Source organism: Diplotaxodon limnothrissa, linkage group LG3 (genome assembly GCF_057381915.1).
Source record: "Diplotaxodon limnothrissa isolate DT_005_m linkage group LG3, D_limnothrissa_male_GT1.1, whole genome shotgun sequence".
Classification (NCBI taxonomy): domain Eukaryota; kingdom Metazoa; phylum Chordata; class Actinopteri; order Cichliformes; family Cichlidae; genus Diplotaxodon; species Diplotaxodon limnothrissa.
In genome coordinates, this window is record NC_140598.1 from 40,541,301 (window position 1) to 40,555,465 (window position 14,165).

General features: G+C 39.4%; 1 protein-coding gene across 2 annotated transcripts in view; it reads right to left on the bottom strand.

Annotated features, from left to right (window-relative positions):
- The window catches only part of LOC146635843 (E3 ubiquitin-protein ligase TRIM21-like), a 12,675-nt gene extending 656 nt beyond the window's left edge, over positions 1-12,019 (bottom strand). The window contains exons 1-12 of one of the 2 annotated variants that reach the window (XM_085350631.1): positions 11,879-12,019; positions 11,481-11,715; positions 10,648-10,868; positions 10,464-10,568; positions 9,602-9,697; positions 7,477-7,710; positions 6,499-6,646; positions 4,970-5,017; positions 4,740-4,766; positions 4,590-4,654; positions 4,314-4,424; positions 3,971-4,089 (exon numbers count right to left, since the gene is read on the bottom strand). In XM_085350631.1, coding sequence (XP_085206757.1) covers positions 3,971-4,089; positions 4,314-4,424; positions 4,590-4,654; positions 4,740-4,766; positions 4,970-5,017; positions 6,499-6,646; positions 7,477-7,710; positions 9,602-9,697; positions 10,464-10,568; positions 10,648-10,868; positions 11,481-11,715; positions 11,879-12,019 — 1,550 coding nt within the window. Of the gene's footprint in view, positions 1-3,970; positions 4,090-4,313; positions 4,425-4,589; positions 4,655-4,739; positions 4,767-4,969; positions 5,018-6,498; positions 6,647-7,476; positions 7,711-9,601; positions 9,698-10,463; positions 10,569-10,647; positions 10,869-11,464; positions 11,716-11,878 lie in introns of both variants that reach the window. The other variant, XM_085350630.1, reaches the window with a different exon arrangement.
- Positions 12,020-14,165: the final 2,146 nt, after the last annotated feature.

Here is a 14,165-nt window from a genome sequence, read left to right on the forward strand (position 1 = left end):
ATGTCATTGCTTTATTTTTACATTCAGCAAATGCTGGGAAACAGCATCAATCTGGAGTGTTTCTGTCCTTTTCATTAATACAAGTACAATGTTATGTCTCACAGTTCTGTTTGGTCTTCATCCTCTGCTAATTGAATTTTCTGTCTCATTATTGGCTAAATGTGAATGTATGCAAAGACGACACAAGAGTTCCCGTAGCTCTTCTGGGAGCTAGAGTCAACTAGAAAATGTCTTCTTGAGTGAGTCCTCTATGAAGAGGAGCCTTTCCTTGTTGTCAGTGGTCGCGGCTGCTACAGAGTGCTGGCAGCCTCATTTCCCTCGGCCTTAAAACTGCAAGGCGGCCATGCTGCAACGCCAAAACACTGATGGTAAAATCACAGTGATCCCACCCACCATCAATGCGTCGGTTGCCCCTGGGAAAATCGTGGGGGTCACGGGAGATCCCGTCGGAACTATCGTCTGGATACCAAAGCTCCTAATAGCCAGGAGAATGTGATCCATTTCTTCAGTGAGTGAGCGGTAATCCTGCTAGGCCAGAGACAGGGAGTTGGCGAGGCCAGCTTGCACTGGAGCCAGCAACTGTTGGAGGAATATGTAAGTGAAGATGAATCCGTCATCATCCATTCCTAGCAAGGATAGCATACTTTCCATGAGCTTGAGAGGCCATCATCCAGGCCAGAGAGAGAGAGAGGAGTTTCTCAGCCCACTCTTCAACAGAGAGGGGGTAGCGAATGAGTGGTGTCATTCCCTTGGGTGGGGGGGATCCCGGAGGAAGGTCATCACATGACCCTCAGCAGATCGAGTAAGGCCACCACATGATGGTATTTCGTTTCGTTGGCTGAAACAGCCAAAAAAAAGAAAACTCAGCTTCAACGTGCACAAACCATGAAGGAGGTGGTGAAGCCAAAAATCCGGCAGCTTAAAAGCCACAGCAAAAGTTGAAACATACAGCTCAGCTATCACTTCCAAAATAAGTGAAGACAGAAAACCAAACAGCCATGGTGTTTGTAGGGTTACTGAAGTAGGGTTAACATGGTGGCTAGCTACACTGCTATCGTTAGCATATATAAACACTGTGAAGCTGGACGCCGAACGCTAACTTTTTTCCACTTGATAAAAGTTAACGTGAGGGTTCCCGAAGGTTCGGGACAAATGCAATCGCATGGCAAGATGCTGTAAACAGACCAAACTTTAGTCAGGAGAACAACTGAGATAATCCATCTACAGTACGAGGTTAGTCACTGCTGCATGGGCTGGTGTAGCCCAGTGGAATTGAGGTTCCACAGTTCTTCTTTTTCCTGTTCTGTCTAATCTATTTTTATAATTCTATATTTTATAATTCACTATAGTTTATTTGCTCTTCTTTGCCAAACCTATTCTCTATTGTGTCAAATCTGTCTATCAAATTTATTTTGCCATCCTTTCACCTTATTGGCTTAAACCATACATTCTTGCATGTGATTGGTTAGGAGAAGTAGATCCTGCCTCCTCATGCTTACTGAAGGACATTCCAAGTGCAGTGTAGATGAGGCTACAGTGAAAGGCTAAAACAAACAATCCCTGATTAATGAGGAAAAATACTTTCTGTAGTGGAAAAAAATAACAGCCTGTAACCAGTATTTGGTTCAGGAGGAGCAGAACGGAATCACCTAGAAAACCGGAGGTTGTTTATACGGAAATTATAGTACTTCCGACCGTCTTGATGAGTGTTGTAAAAGTTAGCATTGCTAGCTGATGTAGCGAGCATGGTGCCTTCTTCCCAAGTCTATCGGTGTGTGGGTAAGTTGGGTAGGCACTGATGAAGTTTTCAAAACAGTGTTTGGAGGATTAATATTAAATAATATTAATAAAAATTATTAATAAAAATTTGTTTTATGTCCAAGTTAACCATGTGATAGTCCTGCCTAAGCCAATGCTCTTTATTCCACTTTTATTCCTCTTTATTTGCATGCAAATGTTACTGCTGCTGCTGCAGGCAATGTGTAAAATGTGATTGAAGTCCTGTAGCTGGATATGGAGTATTACACAAATATTCTCCCCTGGCTTCTTCCCACAGTCCAAAGACATGCAGTTAGTGGGGATAGGTTAATTGATCAATTTAAATTACCCGTAGGCGTGAATGTGGGTGTCTGTCTCTGTGTGTTAGCCCTACAACAAACTGGCGACCTGTCCAGGGTGTCCCCCGCCTCTCGCCCTATGACAGCTGGGATAGGCTCCAGCGCCTATCCCATATAAAAATATGGTTTTGTACATGGAAAATTTGTTTAGAAATAAATGCTGATTAAAACTATATTGTAAGGTGAGTACAAGTCAGAAAAACTTGATAACTTTCTAGTTAAAGATAATGAGACTCCATAAAAAATAATTAAGACTTAATCAGTTCTTTCATTTCCAAAAAGAAAAGTCCACTGTTATGTGTTTTTCAGTGCTATACTATTTTATTAGTTCAATGGTTTATTTTCATTTTGTATAAGGATTGAAATGATGCAATGTCCATATGGTTAACATACTTGAATACACAAATATGTGTGTGAGCTCAATTCCAAAGCTGTATGTAATAAAGGTTTTTATTGTCATGCAGACTGGGTTTTTTTCCCCCTTCCATCCCATTTGTGGTTGTTCATGGATTTCAGATGTTGGAACTCTCCTCTGAGAGGAGATGTCGAACCATCCCAGGCCCTAGAATTTGTCTGCCGCAATGATCGTCCTTAGTTGATTTGAAGATTCGCGGTTTGGTAGAACACGCCCAGACCACATAACAGTGCTGACAGTAGAAAAAGACCTGAGGGTGCACCCACTAAATCTTCTTTTCTGATTTTTTTTCTCATCTTCTTCTCCAAGAAAAAGCGAGCTTGACTTGACTTATTCTTCTGACTCTTGACTTGAGACTTTGTATCACTGACACCCATGTGGAGACTCAGAGACCCTTAACAGTAATTTTATGACTGAGATTGTTTAGGTTATAAATTGTTTTGCCAGCTATAGTTGTGTCTATGTTGCAGTGCTATCATTTGTGGGATAATACAGTGTTCTCCTCAACTCACCTGCCTCCTGTAAACCATTCTCCCTTTAACACTACCTCACAAACCTAGAACTGGTCCACCAGAGGGTACATAGAAGCTCTGGTTAAACTGGGCTATAGTTACATTGTAAGGTTTTCAAACTGAGCTTTAAAATGAACAGTGATAATAAAAACTGAGAGAGGCTAACAGTGATCACTGGCTGTTTTTAGGGGGCTGTTCAGATTAAATAGAACAAGATACAAAGCATTAAAACATGTTAAAAACACAACAGCCTTAATAAACGCAAAGTAGTTTGGACCCAGAAGCAGGATTCATCAGGTCATCATTTAAAGATTGGATATACCACCTACTGTGAATGTTTTAATGGAGTACAGTTGTTATTATTGTCACGTGTCACAGCCAGTTTATGACCGTTAAAATAAATAAAATTCATATAAGAAATAAAATTGCCTTGTGTAAACTGTATATGGTGTTAAATAGGTCTATACTACAGTACTGCGCTGGACAATATGTTGCGGTCATAATTAAATGGAAGTGACTAAGTGACGATTTATCCACAAATACTGTTTAGCTTCTCTCAGACCTATATTGAAACTAAAAATATATATACAGACTGCAAATGGAGACCATTCACCTTCAAAGTGGAAGTTGTACCATATGAAACATGTTGACTGTAGCTCTGAGGTACAACTTTTACTTTGAAGGTGAACCTTCTCCCTTTCCAGTTTGTGTCACACCATAATGTTGTATTACCACAAGTAGTTAACCACATACTTGCAGAAACACATGAAAATCTGCAAGCAATTGTGGCAATCTTCTAGCAACCAAAGTGACAACAAGCAGCATGCTTCTGGGAACCACCGCCAACCATTTGGGAAATAAGCATTTTTCCTTCAGCTACAACGGCCAATAATTTGGAGAACTCTTCAACAATGTGTTTAACTCACTTGTCTCTTAAACTGAGGAACCAGAATCCATTGTCTGGGGTGTATTCAATCTTCCCCTTCCTGCTGACGGAATACTTGACCACACCCAGGTCCCAGTCAGTCTTCCCTGTCACGTCCACCTTTTCAAACCAAACAAACCACAATCCTTCACTCAAATAGTGAAACGCATGTAAGTCTGAAGAAGCCAAGATGTTTGGCCAACATTTGTTTATTTAGCACACAATTGTATCTTGTAATGAAAGCAGTATGGAATCAAGTTTAATCAACAATAAAGAACTGAATTATAATATATGAGCAATGATTTTCAAGACTTTTGACTCTTGGAAAGGGCAAACCCTCATACCTCCCAATAATGTTTTCCAGAAGAGATTGGCTCCCTCCCTATAACACAGACAACTTTTTCAAACCTCTCTGGGTTGTCTGGCACCAGTTGGTGTCGATCTCCACACCTCACCTGCAGAAATATACAATTTATAATTACAGCTCATTTCATGGAGATTTTACATCTTCTTTTTCTACTGTTCTCTATTTATGCTAAAAGAGAGGCTCCGAGACAAGAGGACACAGGAAGTCATTTCAGCATGATTGTAATGGTCTAGTAACTGAACAGGAGCCTCACACTTTTCAGGTCTGATGACAGCACCAGTCTTGGATGGGCGGTACTGGAGTCCAGAGTTACATCCACTGTGTTGAAAGAAGATGTAAAGAACTTCATTTTCTGTTGGTAATTCTGCTTTCATTAATTTTAGCTTGGATGAATGTCACTTACGTGCATATTCGTGTATTCCCTTTATCCCTGCAGACAAACAAAATTATATATATATATATATATATATATATATATATATATATATATTATTAACAAAATACAGTGCTGCTGTTAAAACTCACCAGATACATTTGGATCTTAATTATCAACAAGGTTAAAGTGGATGAAGTTGTATACAGTGTAACCGTTAAAAGAGCACTTGTTAAGGTGGAGAGGACATGTACACTCACTGGGCTGTGATCGAGAAGGACTGGGATCCAGTGTTTGTGCAGGAAAACCTGAACAGAAACAAGACAACAGGTGTAAGGAGCTAACATGAACCTACCTTACTGTTTGGTCTGGTAATCCAGCAGAAATAGAAGTAACAGCTAATACAAACCTGCACCACCGGGGGGGGGAACACTTAAAAATACTTTTAAAAATTCCTCTAGTGGCAATTTATAGCCTGCTCCAGAAAGACAGTCATTGATAGTTTAATGGTTTCTCCCAAGAACTTTATGGTGTGTGAATATATTTTATAATTCATCCATCTGAAAACTTATAAGGCTTAGAGTTGAGGGCATACTCTTGAGAGGGCTGCTAGGCCTAAACTTCTGTGTTGATGAGGAATTATTGGACAAATAACAGGTTTATTGTGTTTATTGACTAGACATGCAAAGCACAGTGCATGGGCACCCATTGGGGCATGCTCATGCCACAGTGTAATGTGCATTTGTGCAATGAAGAGACAGGGAATCACAGGAAGTAGTGACATATAGTACACAAGAAGACCATGAATAGCCAATAAAAAACAATTGCATAGTACATGCAAATTAGTGAAAAAGCTCAATACAGGTTTTGGAGCCATTTGCTGAATCTCCACGCTGCTTTCTACGTGAAAGATCTCTTAAAGTAGAGTTTTTTTCACTTGCGTGTTTTTAATAAGATTATCTGACTGATTATCTTCTAGCTGGTGCCTTTTGGGTCATCACAGCGGATCATCTGCCACCACCTCACCCTACCCCTAGCATTCTCTTCTATTATACTCACACTAACCAACTTCACTACATCCATGAATCTTCTCTTAGGGGATATTCTTCCTCAGCTTCATCTTCAATATCCTTTATTCAGTAAACCCACCATCCACCCACCTCCTCTTCAAATGTGCAAACTATCTCAGCCTTGCCTCTCTGGGCTTGTCTAGATCCTAGATTGTAGATTGCACTTAATCTACTCATTTTTAATTCTGTTCATGCCCAATAAAAATCTTAACATCTTCAATTACCCCTGACACTTGTCTTCACCCACTTCACCCTACCTGCACTCTCTTCCACACCTCTCTTGTCCAATGTCTGTTGAATATACCCCGATGTGTGGTATGGGTCATAAAAAGTTTGTGTCTGCATTTTGGTGATCAGAATTATAGTATTCTATTGTTCTCCTACTTAGCACTAATTAACATATGGGTTTCTGTGCATTACACTGGTACAGTTTATGGATGCAGCTTATTACCCAGACCAGCATTAGCTGAGTATTTAGCATTTCACTTGCAGCTACAGAAAAACACAAAAGCATCAGCCAAGAAATTTATTTAAAGTTTCTTTTTTATATAACAGCCAGACTCTGTTATCTATCGCCTAAATGTGTTTTGAGAGTTGTTGGGTTTTTTTGCTCCGTATGTTGAGTCTGAACTAATTAAAAATTCCCTGTTCTCGCAGATTTTGTGTCTTCTTTGTATATTATATGTGTAAACCAGCTGAATGCTTTTCATTACACTGACCTTTTTCTGTGATATTCTTCAGCTCTTTGGCAAACTTCTCCACCTGAGCTAATATAGACATGTAAATGGACTCTGTCCCCAGGTCAGAATTCACCGACACTTTGTACCAGTCTTTGGTAGGTGGAGGGCTGGACAGAATTGGGAACGTCTAGGGAGCAGGTGGAAAGAAATGTTAGAAATTTTTTCCTGTCAGTATTTACCAAAATGCCAACTCTTCCTACAGGATCAGGAGTTGAGCATCAAAGCTTATCAGACATTAAGTCACCGTCACGTTGCCAAGCAACCACCTAATAATAGACTAAAATGTTCCTTACACAACAAACGGGCACTTATGTGCTCTTATAAAAGCTTACAAAAGCTTTGTGTCACTCATTTGATGTCAGTGACATATAATTTGGCAAATATTGAATATAATCATTTTTGAAATCTCCAATCTGTGAAGTGTACATTACATCTCTTTTCACCCTAACTTATCAAGTCAAGTTTACTTTATTTAGAAACTATATGAGTAGTTTAATGTTTGCTTCAGTAAAAGTATAAATATACTTAAGGTAATAGGATTTCAATCCACGTGAATTTGACCTTAAACAGATTGTTGTCACATGCATGTTATGTATATGTATAGGTAAACCAAAAGCCATACAAGTATACACCCATATAGTATATCTTTTACTATATTCTAGATAAACAAATCATGCATATTAATTTTTCATTATATACTTAATGGGCCTGGCCAGTGTCTGACCAATGAGTGCATTAGTATGCCTTAATGATACATGCAAATGCATTTTGATGTATAAGAACATTTTGTCAGTTCTGTGGTTATCTGCTATTTATTTGTATAAATAACATTTACCACCTCTACTTTTTTACTTTCCTCAGTCTGATTCAGTATGTCAGTTTGCCAACAGCACAAAACAAATAGTATTGGAACATGGGCGTGTACTAGCATCTTCACATTCATCCTTAAATTCTCACTTTCACACAGTATAAATGATCATCTGATTGGGCAAGCTTGGAAAGCTCGCTTTGTCTCTTCTTTAGTTGTTCGATCTCCTGTTCCAGCTGCCTTGTCATGGATTCAGCATGGCGCTGTGCCACCTTCCGGCTGATCTCCATCGCCTCCACCAGCTCTGCCTGGGAACGTTCAATGAAACAAACCAAACTCGAGAATAGAGAAACGCTGCCCGCCGTCTCTCGGTCCACTGCCAGCTGGAAAGTTAGACAGAGTGATATGAGATACATGATTGTTTAATTTGTTTTGGTTTAAAATATATATTAATCTCCCCTGTAAATAAAAATTCTCACATCACATGGAAATATGCAGCATCTGTGAATTGCAGCTCAGATTTCAAATGTAAGGAACCTAAATTTTGCTACAACTAAAAATCTAAGAACATGTGCAAAATGTCTAGAAATCCTAAAATGCAAGGTAAAAAGTTAGAAACATAAAATCTTTACCAAAGTTTGAATAATGTAATTAAAACTTGAGTGTGTTTCATAAATGATTTTGTTGTTTAGAAAAACATAATGTTGGAAAAATATATATATATTTTTAACTTAAAATGTAATATGTGGATTTGGTAATCAGATATAAATTGTAGATCAGGGAAATACACCTGCACTTTTATGTAAAATTGGCTATAGATATTGTTTAATAAGCTCCCAACATGTAGAAATACATAATTTAAGTTTGAAAAATTCAATTCAATTTTATTTATACAACAACAGTCGCCTCAAGGTGCATTATATTGTAAGGTATTGTTAGGGTCCCTGGGTCGTTGACCCAGTGTTTTGTGTTTTTGGTTCTTTGATTTTGTTATTTCATTATATTCTAGCTTTGCTTTATGGGTTTTAGGATCATTCTTAGTTTAGGTTCTCTGGGTGGGGTTTGGTTAGAGCTTTAGTGTTCTGGTTTTCTGTCTGTGTTCCTTAGTTGCTGTCTCCCCTGTCTGCTGTATCCCCACATCCAGTCAGTGTCTGTGTCTGTCCTGGTCCCACGTCTCTGTTCCCTCTGTTGTAGTGCTTGCATGTGAGTCTGTGTCTTTTGTTCAGTCTGTGTTTTGGGTTTCCTGTTTTACTTTGAAAGTCCATGTCTCATGTTAATGTGTTTGGTTTTGCTTCTCCTTTGTCTTGTTAGGCCTGATTTGCCCCAGCTGTGTTTCCCTCCTGTTGCCCATTCCCTGATTGCTCCCTCTATGTATTTAAGCCCTGTGTTTCAGTTTGTCAGTGTCGCTATCTACCGTTTATTTTGCTGTGTGTTTTGTCAGTCCACCGGTGTTAGTTTATTTGATTTTTTCCCAGTTATGTTATGTTTGAGTTCAGCATTAAAGCTGTTTTGGTTTAAGTTTGTCTCTGGAGTCTGCACCTTGGGTCCTATTCCTGTCCGCACACAGCCGTCACACAACAGGTATACCCTACAATATTACACAGAAAAACCCCAATAATTATATGACCCCCTATGAGCAAGCACTTTGGCAACAGTGGGAAGGAAAAACTCCCTTTTAACAGGATGAAACCTCTGGCAGAACCAGGGTCAGGGAAGGGCAGCCATCAGGTGCGAACATAAAAAGGGAAATTGAAATAGAAATTGTTTAACACCGCGGTCCCCAATCCCCAGGCCACGACCAGTACTGGTCCATGAGTCATTTGGTACGGGCCGCGGGAGTTGAGGCTGTGAAATTTATGGTATTCAGGGTTTTTATCATTAACTCGGTTTCCCTGGGTCTTTTCCCATGTTGTAGTTGTGAGTCTTATATTGAAAGAAATGTTACCATAGTGACCAGAGAGCATTAAGGGGCAGAAAGGAGGATGTTTACTCTCAATGTTGTTGGTGCATTTCAGGCGGACGCTGCTAATAAAGTTACACAAATACACACTGAATTCGCTAAATAGCACAGTTTTTGTCTTGGTCGTATAATTTTATTTTTTTGCATTGATCCTTGACACCTTAAAGGCCGGTCCGTGAAAATATTGTGTGACGTTAAACCAGTGCAAAAAAGGTTGGGGACTGCTGGTTTAACAAAAACCTTGAAGTGATATGAGGATTTACAGGTTTTACCATGCACCTGTGGTCTTACACAAGAATGTGTTTGTGTTTTACCTCCAGCTCTGTCACTGACATATTTATCTCTTCGATCTTGTTGATTCTCTCGATAATCATGTCCTGGATTGTCCGCTCTGACACAGTCAGCAGTGTCTAAAATACACAAACATTCATGTTACACAGTACTGACTTCACTTGACCTTCAGCCTATTGGTGTTCTGAAACAGACGTGGGGAACAAGGGTGGATCTGTTTGTGATAATGTATGTCAGACAGTAGTCAATGAGCATATCTTACAAAATACCTCCTTCTGGAAACAAATAATCACTACATAACTTCATATTATATGCAGCATGACCTGAAACCAAATGTTTAAAAATGATATATTGAATAGAAACAGTGTAGAGCAAGGGTAAGCAACTCCAGGCCTCGAGGGCCGGTGTCCTGCAGGTTTTAGATCTCACCCTGGTTCAACACACATGAATCAAATGATTAGTTCATTACCAGGCCTCTAGAGAACTTCAAGACATGTTGAGGAGGTAATTTAACCAATTAAATTAGATGTGTTGGATCAAGGACAGATCTAAAACCTGCAGGACACTGAGGCCTGGAGTTGCCCACCCCTGCTGTCGAGGAACATAGATTCTATGTATTTGACTCATTTTCTGTTATCAAACTGCTCCACTGTCTAAGAATTTAGGCTCAGATGTTAAATCATTTTTAACAGATTTTTTTTAAAAATGGTCTAGTTCGTTCATGCCAGAACTTCATACTATCACATGTCAGTTATCACCTGCTTTTTAGCAATTCTTTGTTACTCCAATAAAAAACATTATTCTGTTTTTTTTTTAACATGGAAACTTCCCTAACCTAATCCATCTGTCCTTTGTATCTATCTTTTTCTGTTTTAATTTTCAAACCTTGGTTTCCATCCATTCAGTTTCAACGGTCACTGTGTCATGGTCTGGATGATCCTCCATCTCGCATTCAGGACAAATGCACACCTGGTCACTCCTACAGAAAATCTGAAGCCCATTGCATATGATTTTTATTTGGTCTTCTTTAAGGACTTCATTCAACAGGTGCAGAAGGTGAACGTTTTACCAATATTGGCCTGTTGTGAATCTCACAAAGAGGGACATTGTGGCTCATCTCAGTCCCACTCAGCGTGTACCTCCTCCTCCGGGTATGTGGTCGGTGGGAAACCTTAGGACCTGCCACATAGGTTTCATTCAATGCATCACTGAAACTGTGGTTTGGCACTGAGGATGCTCGTGAGTCCTTGACTGGAGGAAAGGACGTTGAGATTGAGTCACTTTCCAAGCCTGAAGATGAAAAAAATATCAGGGATTTTCAGGTTAGTCAGTCGCTTTAGTGAAAAGTCAAATATCTATTTGGATACACAATGCTGACATTTTGTAGAGCCATTCATTGACCCTAGATCTTTGTTCAAGTACAGTTGTGGTCAGAGGTTTACATACACTCATCATGGGCATGAATCACATGTTAACATTCTGCTAATCATGATTTCTTTGAACTGCTGTTTTTTTCTGGATGGAATAATTATTCAGCATTCATCTTTCGTAATCCACAAAAGGTGAAAGTACACATTCAATTTAATTAAATGTAATTCAATTCAATTCAGATTTATTCATACAGAGCCAATTCGGAACAACAGTCGCCTCAAGGTGCTTTATATTGTAAGGTAGTTACTGTTTGGCAACAGTGGGAAGGAAAAACTCCCTTGTAACAGGAAGAAACCTCTGTCAGTAGTCTTGTATAAGTTTGCTGTTGTGCAACATAATTATGACAGGACAGTCATTTACCAAGTACTCTGAATTGCCTACTCTGAAATCTGAGAACTCCTCCAGATTGTACTTGAGCTTTGAAAAGTACTCTATAAATTATTACAGACGGAAACACAGAAGTTTTCTTACTCCGAGAAAAGGTCTGGTGAGTCTTTCGCACAGGGTGACACAGCTTTTTCTTCAGTTCATCAAATAAATGGCTTGACGGGCTTCCATGCCCTCCAGTTCCCTTTCTTCCACTCTTATTCTTTACTACTCCATTTTTCATAGATTTATACTGGTCAGTGATCTCTCGTAGTGTTCTGTTAATCTGGAGGTCTGGTCGCTTTTCAAAGCTCTTTTTACACAGAGGACACTTGAAAACCTGGAAGGAAAGATGGAAATAAGATATAAGTAAAGATGGAAACAATAGAAACAAAAAGGACATCAGCAGGAATGATGAAAATATGTTAAATAACTTCTCTGAACGTCAACAGAAAGTAAGGGAATGAAAAAGCTGAAAATGAAGGAAATCAAAAAAATAAGACCTTAGCTCCATTCCAGTATTTGGTGATGCATTGCATGCAGAAGCTATGTCCACATGGTGTGGATGCAGGGTTGGTGAATACATCAAGGCATATGGAGCACTGGAACTGTTCTTCACATAAAAAACTGTCATATAGAGACATCTTTCTGGAAGCAAAAGAGAGATGCAAACAATCTTTAGGAGAGTTTCAACATATGGATGATAACATTTGTGATTTTAAGCAACATAAACCACATAACTAATTTGGTTTATGTTGGTTTGGTTTATTTCAGTGACTAAGCAGTCACTGGAGAAGGTTACAGCTTCTCCAGTGTGATGATTTGGCAAATTTACTGCTGTATGCTCTCAATCGTATTGGTGGCATAAATAATAAAGGATGGGATAATGGTGCACCTTACATGGTATTTCATCTGGCTGTTCACACAAGTAAACTTGATGCACTTCGTCAAAGGTTTCACTTGTCTTTTACACAAAAGGTGTCCTTTGGCATTTGTACTCTGACAAACCACGTCAAGGCATGTCAGAGGAACAGATCTGTCACTCCCAGCTGTCACTTGTATTTCAACTTTGGAATAAAAAACTGCTGGATTATAGTAAAATCATAAAAGCTGATCAAATGTAGCTCCCGATCCTTTAATCCAATTTAACCGAGGTATTGCTTACAGTGTAGTGAAATAAAACCTTCACAGATTGTCATGTGCGTAAACAGAAAAACATCAATTCTGACGGAGTATACTGCCCCCTACTGGCTCAAGTATTTGTTATTCCCCAGCTTTAATTCCTCTCTTCACTCAAAACATGTTAAACTAAAGCCTTCTAAATATCCAGCTGTCAAGTTTTTTTCTACATGTGTCACTTTCTGATTGAATATGTAATTGTGTGTGTGATACTTTTACTATCACACTTGACCTTTGAAACACTTTTGCTCATAATCAAGCTCATCATGTTATCTGAGGTGATAACCTTCCGTCTCAGGTAGCTGCTGGGAGGACTTCTCACTAACCACTGATAACAACTTCATTAAGACTTTCTTCAGAGAACAACTGAGGCTTCTGTAACGTAGCTTTTGTCCTGCAACTGTGCTCAGTCCCTGAAAACACAAAATTGTCTTATTGTGTCATATGCTCTGATCAGCGTGTCGGGTTGAATTTATCACTAGGTGATGCTAGTTGTACTTTGGGTGTTTGGTGTGTTTTAATGTGAGTGCTGTTTGACTTTTTTAAACAAGTGAAACCCAAGAGAGGAGCAAAGAGTCATGAAGCAGTTATCTAACAAGCTATTTATTTATTATGAGAATCAATGCATAGAAGTCATGTTTAAATTTAGTGTATCAAATGTCTAGCAACAAAATAACAGGGTTAAGATGGTAAATGGCCTGTATTTATATAGCGCTTTACTAGTCCCTAAGGACCCCAAAGCGCTTTACATATCCAGCCATCCACCCATTCACACACACATTCACACACTGCTGATGGCAGCTACATTGTAGCCACAGCCACCCTGGGGCGCACTGACAGAGGCGAGGCTGCCCGACACTGGCGCCACCGGGCCCTCTGACCACCACCAGTAGGCAACGGGTGAAGTGTCTTGCCCAAGGACACAACGACCGAGACTGTCCAAGCCAGGGCTCGAACTGGTAACCTTCCGATTACAAGGCGAACTCCCTCACACATATCTCTCTTTGATGACTAAAATCTGAACAGTATGGTCAGAAGATTTCAGGAATGAAGTTGATCGAGATTTTGTTCAGAACCCACAGGTACAGGTTTATCTTTATACAGGTAACATTTGAGCAGACTCATGTTGGGCAACACATTTCACAAATACTTCTGAAAGTTGATTTTCACGGGAAGCCATGCATAATTCTGTCTCATGTGTAAACTTCTCATGCTAGCCTATCCTGTTTCAGAGTTTTATGGGGCTGGACAGTATTGTTATTGTTCTGCAGTTAAATCCCAGGATGGTTCATCTGTCTGTCCCACAGCTACTACATGCAGGTCAGGTATTTGTTTTGTGAGGGAGGGAAATACATGCACAAGTGTGAAATCCTGCAGGTTAAAGAGAGCTAGTTATTTGTCAAAAGAAACTAGTACCATTGTCAAATATTCGATTTTTTTGCTTGAGTCATCAACCATGAGTTGAATCGTGCTCAATTCATGAGCATTGAGATAATGATTTACTACTAGAAATTGTTATATGAGCAAGGAAAGATGCAGATTACAGGCTCCATTTAGGACAAAAATCAAAAGCTTAAAAAAATCCTCTTAGCACGTTTCCTAGATAAACAT